The sequence below is a fragment of the Prionailurus viverrinus genome, chromosome D3 (assembly GCF_022837055.1).
Source record: "Prionailurus viverrinus isolate Anna chromosome D3, UM_Priviv_1.0, whole genome shotgun sequence".
NCBI classification, from domain to species: Eukaryota; Metazoa; Chordata; class Mammalia; order Carnivora; family Felidae; genus Prionailurus; species Prionailurus viverrinus.
In genome coordinates, this window is record NC_062572.1 from 21,239,818 (window position 1) to 21,259,546 (window position 19,729).

Genomic DNA, 19,729 nt, shown 5'->3' on the forward strand with positions numbered 1-19,729 from the left:
GAAGGCCATCACATGTTTGTTTTGACAGCCTATCCAATAAAATTGGAAACTTCCAGATAGATTAGCATGGGCTCCACGCAAGGGTGTTATGCAACTAAGTGAAACATTCCATACATTTACAGATGGTGATGTTCCCACAGCAATGTGCATGCACCTAATGTGGGTGAATGGGGCACTTAAAATGGCACATGTTCAGTGTTACAGTGCACGTAAAATACCCACAAGAAATCACCGCAGACAGAATGGAATTTGTGGCTACAAAGGGCTGAGCGCAGTGGCGACAGTGACTTCACTGCTGGTAGGTCCAAGGTTTCTCTGCAGGTGATGGAAATGTGGTAAATTCAGTCATGATAGAGATTGTCCAACTGTGGAACTATATTAAAGACCATGGAATTGTATACTGTAAATGAATGAACTTTGTGGCATGCAAATTATCTCAATAGTTTTGTTTTGCTTTGTTTTTAGAAAAAAACAGTATGAGGGAGAGCAACTGTGACCGACCTTTTAAGGTCATTCTGTGCTCAGAGCAAACCCTCACACCCTCTAGGGTGTCCATGGTCTCCCTGTTTGTCACAGGCAATAATGGGGGTGACCACGAGGGGCAGGGGCAGGTTTTTGTCTTAGGTCCCCATGGGCCTGTAGCACTGTGTCAGCATTGATGCTTTCATCCCACACTGAGCAGTAATAGTCAGCCTCGTCCTTAAGCTGTAGGCCCAATATGGTCAGAGAGGCTGTGTTCCCAGAGTGGGAGCCAGAGATCTGGAACTGTGAGAGCCTACTTGTCCTGAGCATCACAGTTTTGGGGCCACCGTGAGAAATCTGTTGGTACCAGCCCACATAATTTGTTCCAACATTGTTACTGTTTCCAGTGCAGGTGAGGGTGACCTTCTGTCCCACAGACCCTGACATGTATGCTCCCTATGTCAGTGGAGACTGTGCCCAGGACCCTGTAACAGAGCAGTGGAGACACAGACAGGGGAGTCTCAAGGAAGAAGAAGAAAAAAACAGAAGAAGAAGAAGAAGAAGAAGAAGAAGAAGGAGAGGACAAAGTGGAAGAAGTAGTCAACCTGTAGTTAGCACTGCAGGATGGAGTGGATTGACTGTGGGGCCCAAGAAGGTTGGATCTCATGTTCCTGAGCCTGGGTCACTGGAGGAGCACTAGGACCTTTGGGTTGTGTTGGTCAGTGATGTCTGGCTTCATTCTGGATTGGAAACAAGTGCTGATGAGGTAGCATGATGTGGAGACAAAAAAGGAACCTTGGTCCCAGGGTACATGGTTGAGTCAATGATTTGGCTCATCTCTGGTTGAGTCCAGAGATTTGAGGAGATATCCCGGGAATGATGTGTCAAAATCATGTCATTCTGTCCACTGCTGTTGCTCCTTCGGGGGGAAGTAGAGAGTGCATTTCTGTCCTGGGGTCTCTGTCCTTGGTGGAGGCTGGATCAGCTGGGAGAGGTGTGGAGATCTGTGAGCACAGGGCAGGGTCAACACTTCAGAGAGTGGGGCAGAGCTAGGGTAGGATCCCTGCTGGAGCTCAGGAAGCATTCATCTGGGTGGTAAATAAGAACAGGGAGGACTAAGGGCATCCAGTCTGTGGTGGCCACGACCTGACACCTTGATCCTTAAATCGCCAATGAGGGCATACCTGTCTCACACTTCTTAGTCCATTCCACACCCTGAGGAACTGGGTCTGTGATGGTTAAATTATGTGTAGCTTGTGTAGGCCATGAGAGCCAGATGTTTGGTCTAACATGGTTTTAGTAGTTTCTGCGAATATATATTTCACATGATATTAAGAAGTAAATGAGTAGGGGCACCTGGGTGGCTCAGTCAGTTAAGCAACTGACTCTTGATTTCAGATCAGGTCATGATCTCATGGTTCATAAGATTGAGCCCTGCATTAGGGTATGAGCTGAAAGCACGGAGCCTGATTGGGATTCTCTCTCCCCTTCTCTCACTGCCTCCCCCCCCCCCCCGTGCTCTCTCTCTCTCTCTCTCTCTGTCTCAAATAAAGGAATAAATTTTAAAAAATGGAATTAAGTCAGTAGACTTTTATTAAAGCCAATTACCATCCATAATGCGAATGGGCCTCATCCAATCAGTTGAAGGCCTTGATGTAGAAAAGACTGACCTTGCACAGAAAGAAGGGATTCTGGGAACACATTGCCCTCAGAACAAAACTACAACATCTACACTTCCTCTCCTGGGTCTGTGGCCTTCCAGCCCACACTGTGGATTTTGGACTTGCCAACCTCTACAACAATGGCTAAAGAGTCCTTAAAATAAATATCTCAGATAGACTGATATGCACACATAGACATGCACATAGACATACATTATATTACACATACATATACACATGCATCTTATAGGTTCTTTTTCTTAGGAGAACCCTAACTCATGTGCAGTCCTTTATCCAAATCTCAGTCTTGTTCTTTGTTTTTTTCTAGCCCTTTGCATGGTTCAATTCTACAGAGGGATCAAGACAACTGGTCAGGCAATGCTAAGTCTGTGCTCTAGGTCCTGCAAAGACCATGCGAAATCATGATCACAAGGTGATCACAGGTGTCAGGTGGTGGGGAAGTGACCACCATTGAAGTTTCTTGCAACTCTTTACCTTCTTTCTACCTCTGGGAAGAGAAGGTCATCATGTGAGTAATATACTTTCTGCTTTCTTTCTTTTTTTAATTTTTTTAACGTTTATTTATTATTGAGAGACAGAGAGACACAGAGTGTGAACAGGGGAGGGGTAGAGAGAGGGGGAGACACAGAATCCGAAGCAGGCTCCAGGCTCTGAGCTGTCAGCACAGAGCCTGACATGGTGCTTGAACTCACTATCTGTGAGATCATGACCTGAGCCGAAGTCAGTCGCCTAACCAACTGAGCCATCCAGGTGACCCTATACTTTCTGCTTTCTAACTCTCATGTGAATGCCTACATTTCATATCAACACCTCGTGCCTGGGAGTGAGTGTGTGTTGGTCTGGAATTGATCAGGTGCATGGACATCAGAATGGTCATGGGATTGAGCTATGATTTTATGAGATGGAAACGACCTGGCCCATGTCCCCTGCCCAGATGCCAGTGTCCATAGTCCATGTCCCAACTTGAATAACAAAGAGGGTAGAGGGAAGAAGAGGTGGTAGGCACGGCCATATTTGGTGAAATTTTATCATTTTCTTCTCCTATTTGAACCCCAAATCCCCAGCCATGTGATTAGTCAGTGACTAAGCCCAGTTCCAACCAGATAGCCACTGTATTACCCAAGCCACTTGGACAATCCCCTCCCTGGTCACCATGATGATTTCAGGGGAGATGGTGGAGTGATGTGGTCCAGGCAACTTGAAAACTGAAGTTTCTGGTCAGTGGGTCATGGAGGGCAAATCTCCCGTCCAGAGGGTGTGTTGTATGGACCTCATTCTGGGACTGCAGGGACATTTGTCCCAATCTGGGAAGTCAGCCTGAGACACAGTATGTTTTACTTCTGTTTCTTCTCTCTACTTCCAGACACTGTCAGTTCCCTGAGCAGGTGTACCCTCCATGTGTTTCCTTTGCTGTGTCCTGACCCCTTAGACCCAAGTCTGCCATGTAGCAAGGGTTCAGTAAAGGGTGTGAATGCATACCATTGGAAGAGTGGACTATCCTAAGCCAGACACAGCTGGACTCTGAGTCCTGGTTCTGTCCTGACCCCTTGATAAGGACTGAACTGTGTGCCCTCAAAACCCTATGTGGAAATCCTAACCCACATTGTGATGTTTGCAGATAAGGCATTGAAGCATGTAATTATGGATAAATAAGGTCATATGGGTGGTGTCCTAAAAAATAGGGATGATGTCTTTATAAGAAGAGGTAGAGACACCAGAGGGGAAAACACAAACAAGGCCATGTGAGCACCCAGGAAGAACGCCACCATCTGCAAGCCAAAGAGAGAGACCTCAGGAGAAATCAAACCTGGCAACACCTTGAACTTGGACATTTAGCATCCAGAACTGTGAGAAAATCAATATCTTTTGGATTAGCCACACGGTCTACGGTTTTATGTTACAGTAGCCCTAGGAGACAGGCACAAGCCTCAGGGACTCTGTCCCCAGGGCAATATCCCAGCGTACAGGAATTTCTGCTCAGTTTGCATGAAACAGAAAATGTGTACCTGCAAGGACAGGCTGCAGAGACAGAATTGAGAGCACAAGGACACATATCCTAGAGAAAGTTCCGTGAGTTGGGTTTCAGACCTCAGATTTAGGTCAAACAAAAGGGGAACCAGCTGTCTTGGCAGAAGATGGGGGCTGCAAAAGAAATCCCATCACTGCAGGGACAGCATGTTTTCGTCTCACTTCCCCACAGGACTGGAGCACTGTGTGAGCACTGAGACTATCATCCCATGCTGAGCAGTAATAATCAGCCTCGTCCTCAGCCTGCAGCCCAGTGATGGTCAGGGTGCCTGAACTGCCAGACTTTGAGCCGGAGAATCTATCTGGGACCCCCGAGGGTTTGCTGTTATCCCAACAGATGACGGTTTTGGGGCCCATTCCTGGGACTTGTTGGTACCAGCTCACAGCATTACGACCCCCGATGTTGGAGCTGCTTCCGGTGCAGGAGATGGTGATCCTCTGGCCTAGGGTCCCAGACACTGATGGTGGCTGAGTCAGCACAGACTGGGCCCAGGACCCTGCAAATAAGAGACACAGAGACCGTGATGCCAGGGTCTAGAGACAAGAGGAAAAAGAACGACCCACATGTCCTCCAAGGGCCCCTTCCCTTGGCCTCACATCCAGTTACCTGTACAGTGAGCAAGTAGGGTGAGGAGAAGAGGGGTCCAGGCCATGGTGGAAGTCATCACTGTTCCTACCTTCTGTAACCCACGGTGTGCAGACCTCCCCTAATAGGTCTCTTCTCCTTTTCATTCTCTAAGAGGGGGAGGATCTGTCCATGCAAATGAGACTCATAGCTGTCTAACACTTCACTGGTCCTGGGTCAGGTCTCTCTGTTGAGGAGGTAAGGGGATGGGTATGGGAGGGGCTGTGTGGGGCCAGGGGGTGTGGATGTCACCACTGTGAGCCCTGAACATAGGGCACAGGCAGTTCCAGGTGGCAGGTCCCAGCTCTGATCACCTTTTAACCCTTGAAATGGGCTGTATGTGTCCCTTGGTGGTCCAGACCCAGACACAGCATTGTGTGACATGTGACTGGAGCCAGTCAGGCACACCTCCTGACATCCTACTGCTTTGTCCCCTATCCCCTGCTTTAGGGCCAGGTATCCCCTTATGTTGCCTCCCATTACCTCAAGGAAAGCTGTATACTCTACCCAGACTCTTCAAGGTCTGGCCATGGCTACCTTGGCTGTTCATGGGTCAGGGTCGAGGTGGTGTCTCTGCTCAGATTCCTTTTCAGTCAGGATCAAATCCAGAGCACTGTGCTACCCCCATGAAGATGTGTCTCTTTCTGTGCAAGACACATGTTTTTTCCTCTTATATGATTCCTTGCTTGTTACAAATTTAGCAGTGTATCTCCAACACACAAAAATATTTTTTCAAAGTCCATTTTCCTGGTGAACTGTAAGTATTTTTATTTTTTATCTGCTCTTTATTCAAGCTTCACCATTTTACTGGTCTTCTCACTAATAGATGAGTTTAATAGCATATTTTATACTTGTCCATTCTGTATTTGTATGAGAATCAGATATTTGGCTTTTTGAGTCTGGCTAATTCTGATCCCACTCCCAGAACACAGAAAAGGTTAAATGTGGTAGTGCCTTCTGTGACCTCCCTGTGAGGTGGAGTCTCTCAGCAATGATCCTGAGGTGACCTGGAGTGGCACTTACTGGGGACTGGAACAGATGGGGAACCATCCTGGGATGTGTACAGAGCATCTTGTGCTGGGCCTCTGGAACTGGTCCTCTCCTGAGGAAGGGACAGATGGAGGAGAAAACCACAGGTGGTCATGGGATGTCTTATGTTTTATAAGACATTAGAAAGCTCTGGGAGTCAGAATTACAACCGTATGAGACAGAAACCCCATGGTCTGTGTCCCCTGCTCAGCTCTTAACGTACACAACACAAGACTCAAACATGAACCAGCTATGAGGGTGGAGGGCAGAGCTGGAAATAAAGAGCTGAGTGATATACAAGGTGGGGATGCTTGCACAAACCGTCTGACCTTTTCCTCTCCTATCCAGACCCACATCTTCCAGTCATGCTGTCAGAATGTGATTGATCCCGGCCCCAAATGCTGGGATGAACCTCTGTTTCTGGGAGAAATCAAATGAATTTCTTTCTGGTACCATGTTGATGGCAGGGAAGATGGTGTAAGAGATCTGGTCCAGTCCTGAAGGCTGGGATTCCTGATCAATGGGTCCAGGATGACGAGGATCTCTCATTCTGGATGGCTTGTTGTGTGGATGCGATACATGGGAATGCAGAGGCATTTTGTTCCTATGTGGAAAATCAGCCTGGGGACATGGGGGTCATGGAGAAGGGTCATCTCAGATAACTATCAGAGAAAGAAGAGTGAGTCCTGAAGGATTTCCCACTTGTTATCTGGGGAGGAAATATGCCTGTGTTTTATTTTCTTAAGTTTTATTTATTTATTTATTTTGAGAGAAAGAGAGAGAGAGAGAGAGAAGAGAAAATGAGTAGGGGAGGGGCAGAGAGAGAGAGCGAAAGAGAATCCCAAGCAGGCTCCACACTGCCAATGCAAAGCTGCCTGACATGGGGCTGGAACTCACAAACCGTGAGATCATGGCCTGAGCTGAAATCAAGAGTCAGACGCTTAAGCGACCCAACCACCCAGACACCCCGAAATATCCCCATGTTGCCACTGAACAAGGCAGGGAGGTTGTTGACGCTTCCATCATGGGGGTGAACTTGGGGCCTCATCTCCATACCCCTGATCAAGAATGTTCTCCCTAGGAGCTCACTCACATGCCATCCAGCTCCTAAGGGTTAGCTCGAAGCCACACCCCCTTCTTCGGTGCCTCCTTCCTCCCCAAACTTGCTGAATCTGCCCATTATCCTCTAACAGCTACCGATGTTCCCACTGGCTTCCTTCCTCCCTCCTCCTCATTCGTGTTCACTGAAACATCTGGACTTTTCTTCATAAGCTTGAATTAGATCCTGTGTCTTTTTGTCAAATGCTCCAGTGGCTCCTGTATCCACCTACAATACTCAACTCCCCTCCCTCCATGGTAACATTTTACATGTGTTTATGCTTTTCCTGGTTTGTTTTCCCTTTCCCAGATAGCGTCAGCTCCCTGAGGACAGGGACAATCCCTGTCTTGCCTACACTGTATCCTGAGCCTCTAGACCAAGTGTGGCACCAAGTATGTTTTAGTAAATAGTGTGGGACGAAGGAACTCTTGGTGAGTCAACTGTCCTAAGTCAAATGCAGTTGGACTCCTGTGTCTCTGGTTCTAACCTGACACTTCATGGACCTGGCTCCCAGGGAAAGCTGACCATTGCATCAAGGGATTTCTGCTCAATGCGAGACGGTATCATAATATGTGTTGCCAAGGACTGGATTTGGGGACATAGTTTGAGAGGATGAGGACAGATTGTAAATTATGTACAGTCAGATGCAATAAGTGTCCAGAGAGTGAAGGGCCCACAAGAGGAGGAGGGAGGCTGCATCTTGATTCTTCACTGATCTGGAACAGTGTTTGTCCAGATGGCCCCATGTCTGGACCCAGTGGTCAGACTTGTCTTAGGACAGGACCTAAGAAATCATGCCTTGGCACACCTGAAGCCAGAGGTTTCATCTCAGATAACAATGAGACAAGATCTCCCCAGTCCATATTTCTATGGCTTCCACATATGTGTTTTGTGCCAGACCACAATTTCATCTCATGTTGCTGCTTTTTCTGCTACAGATGATTTTGTTCTTGATATCTGACCCCAACCTCATGGATGGATGAGTCTGTAGATCCTGGAAACAGGAACCTAAATTACAGAAAATATAGGGGGCAGGGATATTTGGAGTTCCTTATTACTTGGTCCAAAGCCTAACTCACTTTGGGGATTCGGAGCACAAAGCTCGGGATGCCAGCAAGGTTAGAGAATGGGGAGGAAATGGCAGAAAGGAGAAAATAAATCTGAATACAAATTGAGAAGGAAACCCTGGGCGTTCCTCTGCTACATCGGTGCAGGAGACTTGATACACATTTGCTAAGATACACACTCATTTTAAATTTCCTCACAGATCAGATCATTCCTTACAAGATCATGTAGATCTTGCCTTACATTGACAAGTTAGTAGAAAGAATCCATGAAAACTGTCATTGTAGGCAGATGAAATTGGGCGTGAGTGCTCAAGGAGCTAGAATCTCATTTCCTCCTAGGCCTGGGACATGGGGGCTTTCATTGTGCTGGTCAGGGGGGTTCAAATTCATCCTTAAGTTGCAGTCAAGAACTTGAGCACACAAGACTTCTCCAGTAGGCATGACTTCCCACTACATATGCCTCCATAAGACCAGGCAAACAACATCCCATGTGGGGTAGGGATACACCCACATGCCTTCCAAGAGAGGCCAAGGCAGCCATTGGAGGTGACCTCTTTTTGATCAGTTTCCTCAGACTGTCTTCCCGGGAATTATGGATGCAAGTTTCACTTGTAACCCTTGAAAATACAGAGTTTCTGAGATCACATGCTGCCCTCTTCATGTACCTGTCTTCTGGCCCCAATTCTCCAACAAGTTACAAGTCACAGGGTCCTTCGCCAGGTTGAAGTGATGAACAGAAACCATCGCCCCAGATGCACACTGTGGGGGGCACTATATAGACTGGTCGCCAGGGGTCCCCAGCAACAGACCTGTTGCACTCACACTCTGTGCTTCGGCCTTCGGACAGAGGGTCCTCTACCCGGTCCGTGTCCTTGGTTGACACTGCATGTCTGTGCTCTCACCCTGACTTGTTTCTTCTGACTTCAGACCTACTTCCTGGGCCTTATCCTCCTCAGAGACAAGCTGGCCTGAGGACACAGGGCAGGATTCTCCCAGGGCTATATTCTAGTCACATGTTTTCTTAGTGTTTCTACTTTCTTTTCTTTTTTTCTTTTCTAAAATTCCCCACCATTTCAAGGACATTTTACCAAAGCTATTACAATGATTGTATTGGTCAATTCTGGGAGGATTGACATCTTTACCAAGTTGAATATTTAGACCCATAAGCCCGATAGATCTGTACATGTATTTAAACCTTTAATCTCCCTTTGAATGGTTTATAATTTTTAGTGCATAAAATTCTCAAATTCTTTCAGATCTTTCCTTATATGTTTCATATTTTTGATGCTATTGTAGATGATATTATTTCTAATTTTCCTTTTTGGAGGTTGATGCTAGAATAGATAATACAATTCCCACGTGCATGTGGGGGTTGCATCACAACCCCAAATGGAAACACTCAGACCAGAAGCATATCTGAGTCACTCTACACTCTCCAGAGAGCATGGCCGGAATCAGCCTTTTCATTCTTATCCAATTTCTTCATTAAGAGCTATAAATCTCTGAGCATGGGATTACTTCCAGTGCAACATTAACAGGGCGAGACTATATTATCAATGGATTAATCCAAATTTTGATCTGAAGAAAAGTATGTGATACTATCAGATCAAGTGGACTGAGGAAACTCAGGTGCTGACAGAAGAAATGACAACGCTATTGACCCCCTAACCCAGGCGTGGTAGAGCCCTTGTTGTGAGGGGCACACCAGGTCAGGAGGGTGCAGGCCAGGTTTTTGTTTCACTTCCCCATAGATCTGTAGCACAGTGGAAGTCTTTAGAAGGAGAGTATCTGGGTCATCCCCTGCTGGCACAGGGAACCTGTAAACACAGACCCTCATGGGAAACGGGGCAGCGGAAAAGGTTAAGCTGCTTGGTGGTCTGTGACAGTGAGGGTGACACCCACTCAAGAGCTGCCATGGATCTGGAGATGTCCCTACCTGTGCAGTGAGCCAGGAGCACCAGGAGCACAAGGAGAAGGGTCCAGGCCATGATGGATGCTCCTCCTGCAGCCCCAGATCAGGGCGGGCATGTAGCGGTTTCTTTTGTCTTCTCCATGGACTCATGGGGACCGGCTGTTCACACAGATTTCCGTCCTGCCTACTAGCTGTAGTGTCAGCTTAGTCCCTTAGAAAGAGGGGGCTGATTTCCACAGAGACTCAGAGTTTGTCTCCTGGGAGGGACCAGGGAAGAAGCAGCTGCCGGAACCTTCCACAGACCTGTGAGCAGCAGACCCCTCCCAGCCAGAGGGGACACAGCTGCTGAGTCCCCACTAGCACACATAGGCAAAAGTGTGGGCGCCCTAAGGGGGTTGTAGGGTACACAGCAGGGGGCCCCCAGTGTGCTCTTCCTGGGGAGGCCGACAGTGCCCCCTGCAGCCCACAGGTCAAGCTTCAGCCTGTCCCTGGAAAGGATGTCAGGGACACTGACCTGACAGCCTGGCCACTGTCAGACCACAAGCATCCACATGCCATATGCCCTAGTGCCCAAGGTAACTAATATGAACAAGCAGCCTTCCCAAGGAGAATTTCTGTGTTTGTCAGAGAAAGAAATGTGGTGAATCACCACCAAGCACCATGAATGGGGCCACAGTGGGTTGAGAAGGCAGTTTCTGGAAGCACACACCTGAGCTGCTGTCTCAGGTGGGCCACGTGAGGGGGGAGACTGGTTCTCTGGGTGGAGAGTTGGGACCAGGGTTCATACAGCAGGACAAATAAAACACACTACCTTCCCAGAAGAAAGAAGGAATTGGAGGTGGGTGGGCCATCAGATATGATGTGTTGAGGGGACGGAAACTATGTCATTTGACAGCAGCTATGAGCAAATGGAATGTAAGTGCAAAAGGGGTGAGGACATTTGACGCCTAAATGTAAAAGTACTTCTATGTCAGAGTGAGGTGCTTGGCTTTTATTTTATTTGTATTTCTTAGAGATTGAAAATGGGAGAAATATTGTTGAAATGCAACATATTGTTTTTATTATTAATTCTGCTTAACTTTTCAGCTTTTCCAAGTATAATAAAAAATCAAACATTGTATGCACTTAAGGCACAGAATGGAGATTGGATATACATTAAAACTGTGAGGTGAAACAATCAAGCTAATCAATACATTTATCACTTCGTATACATGCCAGTTTTCTATTTTTCTTCCTCCCTCCCTCCCTTCCTTCCTTTCTTCGCTCTTTCTTTTCTTCTTTCGTTCTTTCTTTCTTCTCTCTCTTTTCTTTTCTTTCTTCTCTCTCTTTTCTTCTTCCTTCGTTCTTTCTCCTCTCTCTTTTCTTCTTTCTTCTCTTTTCTTCTTTCTTTCTTCTCTCTCTTTTCTTCTTTCTTTCTTTCTTTCTTCTCTCTCTTTTCTTCTTTCTTTCTTCTCTTTTCTTCTTTCTTTCTTCTCTCTCTTCTTTCTTTCTTCTCTTTTCTTCTTTCTTCTCTCTTTCTTCTATCTTTCTTTCTTTCTCCTCTCTCTTTTCTTCTTTCTTTCTTCTCTTTTCTTCTTTCTTTCTTCTCTCTCTTTTCTTCTTTCTTTCTTCTCTTTTCTTCTTTCTTTCTTCTCTCTCTTTTCTTCTTTCTTTCTTTCTTCTCTCTCTTTTCTTCTTTCTTTCTTCTCTTTTCTTCTTTCTTCTCTCTCTTTTCTTCTTTCTTTCTTCTCTCTCTTTTCTTCTTTCTTTCTTTCTTCTCTCTCTTTTCTTCTTTCTTTCTTTCTTTCTTTCTTTCTTTCTTTCTTTCTTTCTCCTCTCTCTTTTCTTCTTTCTTTCTTCTCTTTTCTTCTTTCTTTCTTCTCTCTCTTTTCTTCTTTCTTTCTTTCTTCTCTCTCTTTTCTTCTTTCTTTCTTCTCTCTCTTTTCTTCTTTCTTTCTTCTCTCTCTTTTCTTATTTCTTTCTCTTTCTTTCTTTCTTTCTTTCTTCTTTCTTTCCTTCTTTCTTTCTTTCCTTCTTTCTTTCATGAGAACCCTTAAGATCTATCCTGTCTGCAAATTTCAAATCTACAGTACAGTATTATTAACTAAGAAACTTACACTTTAGACAGACATTGTGGTGTCAGTTTCAACAGTGTGCCTGACTACAACAGAGCAGGCAAGGCCGTGTCCGGAGGGCCTGAGGGCTGAGTATACAGGGAATCTGGAGGAGGAAGATGAGCAAGTAGGGCCCACAAGGAAGAGCATGGAGAGGTGACCGTGGCCCTGGACTGAGGGTGAGGGAAAGGATGATGGTGAGGTTGAGGGCTCCAGCTGTGTGCACTGTTAAAAGGGTTTGTGTCACATGTGTAAAGGTGGGCATGTGGGAACTACGTGGGAACAGGAACGTGAGATATGCCAAGTCCATCCTCCCAATGCAGTGGCCGGAGCATCCCTTCTTGCTGTGCACTAGCTCTGGGTGAGTGGTAAGGAAAGGAGAAGATAAGAGAGGTGGGAAGATGAAAAAAAGGAATAAGAAGGAAACGCAGGGAGCCACCCCTGTTCACAGAACCAAGATAAAGCATAAAAATCCATTAGAAGTAAATCAGGAAATCCATCAGTTTTTTTTTTTTTACTCCTGTCTTTATGTAATTAGTTAAGCAATTACCATTCAGATTTGTACTCCTTTTAATTCTTCTGTTCTCTTTTTTATGTGTACTGTTTTTTTTTTCTGTATTCATTCAGTTACTAAGACCATTGTGTTAACACCTGCAACTGTAATTGTGGACTAGTTATTCCTCTCTTTGCTTCTATAATTTATTCTTCAGATAGTTTTGCAAAGGTATGTTATAATATTTGAGCTTCTTTTTTTTTTGAATAGATTATTTTATCACTATTAAATGTGTCACTGGTTTTCTAGAAAATTTCTTCCCTTAGTCTTTGGCGTGACACTTATATAACCACATCTTTTTGTACTTTCATGGTTGCAGGGTATACTTGTTTTTAGTTTTAACCATTATGCTCTGTTATGTCAATCCATGTCTGTAACTGGAACAATGTGTCCATTTAAATGCAATATAATTTAACATTATTATGTAATATATTAAGTTTAATATCATTTTTGTTATTTTGTTCTCTTCTTAAATCTAGATTTAGATTTAAACAATTTAAATTCCTTTATTACTCTTTTCTTTGAAGTCTCTGTTTGTCAAAAGACTACCTGCTCTCCGCAGAGAGGTATCCACTGTATTTACTTCCCAATCTGGGTTTTGACCGGGCCTTTGTACTCAGTCTGGAATTTAATTTTCTTCTCTGGTGTACTTATGACTCATTTTCCTCTCTATTAGTCCATATTTGTAAGTGTTCTCAGGATGAACATTGATATAAAACATTATACAGCACAAGGGACCTCTATCTTCTTAGAAATTCGTTCTCAGCTCATCCATTAAGGGGCATTCAGGAAAGGGAATCCCACTCACATTCATCCCTATTATATTTATTTGGTAATGTTCCATGGGTTAACAGTGAAAAGACAACAAAATGTCTAGGTTTTTCCAGGTAATATCAGGGTTCTCTGGACAATGTAGGATGGGTTCATAGGCCTTTTTTCTAAAATAGTGAGATTCCTTTCAGCATCATTGCAGACTGAATCAGAGGAAAAACAGACAGAGAAAGACTAGGACACATGCTCTTACACTTTACTGGTCTCACCCTGGTAATTACATCAGCAACAGTCTCATTTCCAAATAAGGTCTCATCCTGAAATATGGGAGTTTTTAGAACTTTTAATCACATGAATTGTTGGAGACACAGTTCAAGCGTAACAATTAATATCCACAGTTTATTCAGATTTTCTTACTTTTTCCCTAATGTCCCTTTTCTGTTGTATGATCCAGTTTATGATTCTTTGTGACATTGAGTTGTGAATTGTCCTTAAGCTTCTCTTACTGTGACACTTCTTCAGACTGTCCCTCTTGTTGGTGCCTTTGTGCATACTTGCTGTGTGGGGGTTATGCCTGACGTCATTCAAGCCAAGGGTTTACACCTGTTGCATGAAATCTCTGGATGGGAATGTGTCTCATCTGATTCCATTTATTTATACCATCAGTTAACAATATGGACGGCAGACATATGTGTAGACACTGAGTTACAACCCAAACCTTTTATGTTCCTGTGGTTGAAATCTTTCTAGTTTTGCCTCATGGGGGCCCTTTAGGTTGGCTCGTGAGCTCCTAGACACACCCTGTCCTTGTGTGTGTGCACACATGGGTATGTGTGGTGGTTGTGCACTGATTTGTTTGTGTTTGTTTGGGAGACAATGACAGACAATGACAGAGTGTCATTTAAGTGTCATTAGTATCATATGGAATAATCTGTGGCTCAGAGTGTTTTCCTCTGTTCACATGATTCATTCTTTTTCAGCGTTTAGCACCCCCGCGACCTACAGATGTTTGCAGAGTTTTGCTTCTTCCAATGTTGGATGTAATTATCAAATTATTATAAAAGTGGCACCTCCTTGGTGACCTCTTAGTTGGTTCCTGGTTTGGGTGATTATTTTAAACCTAGAATAAATATACATGTGCCAAGTTTAGGGTGCTTTCAGGCTTTCGTGATTAGGAATAAGTTGTTATAAACATTGAAGTGCAGGGTTTTTCCTATGGACAAAATTTTTGAAACTTATCCTCATAATTTTAAAATTTTAAATTGGCATTTTTCCACAAATAACAGATAAGAAGAAGAGACTAGCCACTGCCATGGAGATAATAGTACCAGATGCAAATAAGGCTGACTTATTTTCCAGGCACCACATGGGTAGAGTTCAGAGGAAAAACAAAAATGGTTCATTTATTTTTATATCAGAAGGAAAAATTGATATGATCTGGCCTAGAAGTAAAATACCTCAGCTGAGAAAACAAGAGATTTCTCTTCCATCAAGACTCTGAGAGGGTTTTCTGAGAGTGACTTTGAGGGCAGAAAGGACAGGAGGAACCTCACTCATGGGAGGTGCCCTTGCATGGACCTGCGTCCAAGTCATCAGTCACAGAATGAGCAGAATCACAGGCTAAGCTGAGGAGGCAACTGCTGATGTGTTTCCCTCTTTACAGATGAGTAACTAGGTTTTTGTCTCACTTCCCTACAGGCCTGGACCACTGTGTAAGCACTGCCACTGCTGTCCCACGTTGAGCAGTAATAATCAGCCTCGTCCTCGGCCTGGAGCCCAGTGATGGTCAGGGTGCCTGTGCCGCCAGACTGGGAGCCGGAGAATCGGTCAGGGACCCCTGAGGGTCGGTAGCTATTACCATAGATGATGTTTTTGGGGGCCATTCCTGGGATTTGTTGGTACCAACCAACGTAACGATCAACTCCAGTGCAGGAGATAGTGACCCTCTGGCCCAGGGCCCCAGACACTGAGGATGGTTGATTCGGCCCCGACTGAGCCCAAATCCCTGGAAAGAGAAACAACAGAGAGGATATTCCTGGGGTCTAGAGCAAGAGGAGGAATCAGGCCCACACTTGTGCTTCCAGAACCCCTTCCTGTGTCCCCACATCAAGTCACCTGTGCAGTGAGCGAGGAGGGTGAGGAGGAGAGTGGACCAGGCCATGGCGGAGGTCAGCACCGATCCTGCCTTCTGTTGCCTCACAGCTGAGCAGAGCCTCCCTTCACCTCTCCCTTCACCTCTTGATCTGTTGAGAGGGGGAGGGCCCAACCATGCAAATGCGACCCCCCTGTTTTCTGACTCCTCACTGACTTCTTTAGGTGCCTCTGTCTGAGGATGTCAGGGGGATGGGCAGGGTGGGGGCAATTTCAGGGCAGGGGTGGGGAGGTCATAGATGTGAGGCCTGAGCAGAGGGCACAGGCAGTGGCAGGTGGCAGTTCTCATCTCCGATCTACCGTGACCCCTCAGAAACAGGCCTTGAGTGCCCCTTAGCGTCCAAACACATGCCATTGTATGATGTGAGCAGAGCCCATCAGAGACCACTTCTGCCTCCCACTGCTCTAGCCACTCTCCTCTGCCTAAGTGTTAGACCAGGTCTCCTCACGTGGCCCCCCATCACCTCAGGGCAGACTCTCTGTTCTACTCAGACTCCTGGGGGTAAGCCTGTCCATGGCTCCCTTGACACTTAATGGGTCAGGCCTGAAGAGTTGTCTCTACACACATTCCTCTAACAGTAAATGTGTACCAATAGAGGAAGGAGTTAACTGGATACAACAGCAGAGACAGGGCTCCAGGCACCCGTGCCAATGCAGGAAGCAGCAGGGAGCAGAGGGCAGCTCCCATGGGGAACTTTGGCAGATGGGACCTGACCCTGATGAGATTATTCTTTACATGTGCTTCTTACCCAGATGGAGTGTGTTGATTCACACTCTATCAAGGCCTCTATGTCAATGTGCTCATTGTCAGATGTCTGAGTCATTCCAGTTTTCTCTCCCAAAGTGCATCAGGAAATAGCAGTGAGATCCTAAGCATCCCATCTGGTGCATCTGCTCTAGGATCCATGTATATTCGTTCTGAATTCCCTCCCAAATCCATGGTAGCTCTGTTCTGGAGACCTTGCAAAGGACCGTTTTCAGCCTATGTCTTCCCTGGTGGTCAAGAGGAACTTGAATGACTTTCTGGTCTTTTTATTCTATGGCATCAACCTATGTGTCTCTCGAGAACAATACCACATTGGTGTTCATGACTACAGCTTTGTAATATAATTTGAAAGTGCAAAGTATGGTGTCTCGAGGTTTGTTCCTTCTCAAGATTGCTTTGGCAATTTGGGGTCTTTTCTGGTTCTATACAAAATTTGGGTTTTTTTTTTATTTCTGTGCAAAACCTCATTGGAGTTTTTATGGGGATTGCATTGAATTTATAGAGTGCGTTGGGTAGTGTGGACATGTTAGCATTATATTTATTGTGGAGATCCCTGGATTTAGGAATTACCTGGAGGCTGTGTGTGAGGTCTACGTGTTTGTATAAGATGACCTCCATCTCTGTGCTTAAAAATGTGGATGGATTATGATGATTCAAACGAAAGAAGAGGTATTAGTTTTGGCAATAAGGTAAAGAATGTGGATATGTGTATTTTTTCTTTTTTTATACAATGATGTATTCTTTTTATTTCAAAAACCTTTCCAGGGCACCAGTTAAGTACCGGTAGGCTGCAGACACTCAGTGCTGAAAGGACAAACAAAACTGTCAAGGTCGTGGAGCCTGTTGGGTTTTCATCTGACTCACTATGACAGACAAGGAGGAGATGTTTCATGGGAGGTATTCAATGGGAAGCATTATATATTTATAGGACTAGAGCACACAGTTCTATGTTAATCGAGAGTCGATGACTAGAAGTTGTGTGTGTGTGCATAACAATATCTCATGTTTATATATACGTAGTTTGTGTTTCATAGATATATGTACACATATATATATGATATAAATCCCAGAAGATATATCCTAGATGTATTGTCATGAACAGTGCAGAGATGGATTAGATGAGTACTGGGGAAAACAATTGTGTGAATATTTACAGGAGGAGTAGAACCTTGTGTGACACACAGAAGGACTAGCGAAGGATCTGGTGTGAGTAATTATAATACATTGCACACTGAGAAAGGAGGGCTTAGAGCACCAGGAACTTCTGAGTCATGGGATGAGCTCTGTCCTTACAATTCCCAAGCTTCTGAGTTTTCCCAAATATGCAGTCCCGTCTGGAAGGGAAACCCATCTGGTGCCGGGGACCCAGTCACCTCCAGTGTCTCCCTCACCACTGGGGCTTTATGGCTGCATCCTGGGATGACTGTGCTGCTGACTATCGCCTATGGGTGCTCTTGGGAAAAGGCAACGTGAGAGGCACATGCCACTTGTTTCTAATTACAGTCTGTCCTTGAAGAATCTCATGTGCATTCTTGTTAATGGAGCCTGCCCCATCAAGTGTGAGGATGGGCTCAGGTGCAGAGGATTATGAGGACTGGCTTGCCTGGGTGGGAAGTGACCTGACATGACAAAGAGATGGGATGTCTCCTCAGGCCTTCCTGATACAGCCCGTGGAGTGGTGAGCCTGCCCTCTGCCCTTCTTATCCCTCAGTGCAGCACACAACTTGCCTGAGGGGGTCACTCACCTGACGTCCCAACAACACAACTATCTAAGTGGTGGGGGGGCACAGTGATTCATGCTGAGGAAGCCAGAGCTCTGAAATAAGGACTGAGGTGTGGTGATGCCTGCCACATAGGAGGTCGCATTTGGGGGATCAGAAGCCCCCGCCCCTGTGTAGGGGTGGGTGGGGTGCCAGGCAGGCTCAAGTCCAGAGGGTCCCACTCTCTGCTCAACTCCAGTTCCTTCTCCCAGTCCTAAATGAGTCTGAACTCTGAGACAGCAGGGGGCGCTGGAGGTCTGTCCCTGTGCATTGGGGGAGGTGCAGGGATGGCTGAGGGGTGTCTCAGCTGGGCACCCAGTCCTGGAACCCTGCCTTGTACCCTCTGCTCTATGCTCATTGGGGCCCACGATTGGCTCCCCAGCCCCCACTCAGCTGTCACCATATTCAGTGAGTAGGTTTAGGGACCCAGGAGGGGAGTGATTTGCGTGAAGGATTCCTCTCTGCTCTCCAAAGTAGGGAGGGGATGAGAGAGGCTTTGTGCAGTTCTCTCACTGGTGGGCTCTGTCAGGGGCACAGCCTGGGCTGTCTCCACCTTGACCTGGACCCCTCTCCTCCTCACCCCCCTCGTTCTCCGCTTAGGTGACTGGCTGTGGAAAGCAAGGAGAGTGATTATGGGCTGGGGTGTGCTGGCCTCCTTCTTCCCCTCTTTTGAAGAACAAGGTGGAGGCATTCCCTCAGGACCTGCCTGTCCGTGTCTCCACTGTTCTGTTGCAGGGTCCTGGGCACAGTGTGCCCCGACATAGGAGGCCTCCCTGTCAGGGTTTCAGGGGCAGAAGGTGACCCTCACCTGGACGGGAATTAGCAACAGTGTTGGAGCAAATTATGTGGGCTGCTTCCAAGAGATTTCTCTCAGCGTTACCACAACTGTGGTGCTCAGAACAAATGGGCCCTCGGAGATCTCAGCTCAGTTCTCTGGCTCCCACTCTGGGAACAAGGTCTCTAGGACCTTCTCAGCCTGCAGCCTGAGGATGAGCCATATTGTTAGTGCTCAACATGGGGCAGAAGCATCAGTTCTGACTTACTGCTGCAGGCCCATGGGGACCTGAGACAGAAAGCTGTCTCTGTCACCCCCAGGACTGCCGGTGAGAAACAGACAGGGAGGCCTTGGAGACCCTGGAGGGTCTGAGGGTCTGACTCTGAGCACAGAGGAAATTTAAAGGGTCAGTGACAGTAGTTGCCTCTCATTTGTTTTTTCTTCCTTTCCTGTCTCCCTTTCTTGTCTCCCTTCCTTTCTTTCTTTCTCTTTCTTTCTTTCTTTCTTTCTTCCTTTCTTCCTTTCTTCCTTTCTTTCTTCTTTTCTTTCCTTTCTCTCTTTCTCTCCCTATCTTTCTCCCTTTCCTCTTTCCTTCCTTCCTCCCTTCCTTTCTTCCTTGGATAAAGAGCTTTATTTGGATTAAATGAGAGCTGGAGAAAGCGAAGGGCCAGAGACGCCAGTGAGATTAGGTTCCAAAAGGGCAGGCCGAGCTTATCAACCCAATGGACTCCATTTCCCAGCAACTTTCCAGTTAGTAAGGTCAGTAAAGTTCTGCTGGGATGTGTATTTGCCAGTAAACGACCAACGTTTGCCCCCCATCACTACAATGGTAGAGTTTCTCTTTTCCATAATTAAAACTCCATATCACCTCCCACAACACCACGAATATTGCAAAAAAGGCTAAAAAATCACATCTGACACCTCTTATACTCGTCTTCAGTAGTTAGCTCCGAAGT

The 19,729-nt window shown here is 45.9% G+C and overlaps 2 gene segments (V, D, J or C); both read right to left on the reverse strand.

Moving 5' to 3' along the window:
- Positions 1-570: 570 nt before the first annotated feature.
- LOC125149361 (probable non-functional immunoglobulin lambda variable 1-50) lies at positions 571-4,894 on the reverse strand. The segment is given in 3 exon segments: positions 571-705; positions 4,335-4,669; positions 4,780-4,894. Coding segments are annotated over 3 exon segments (528 nt in total).
- Positions 4,895-14,919: 10,025 nt separating this feature from the next.
- LOC125148948 (probable non-functional immunoglobulin lambda variable 1-50) lies at positions 14,920-15,593 on the reverse strand. The segment is given in 2 exon segments: positions 14,920-15,326; positions 15,437-15,593. Coding segments are annotated over 2 exon segments (438 nt in total).
- Positions 15,594-19,729: the final 4,136 nt, after the last annotated feature.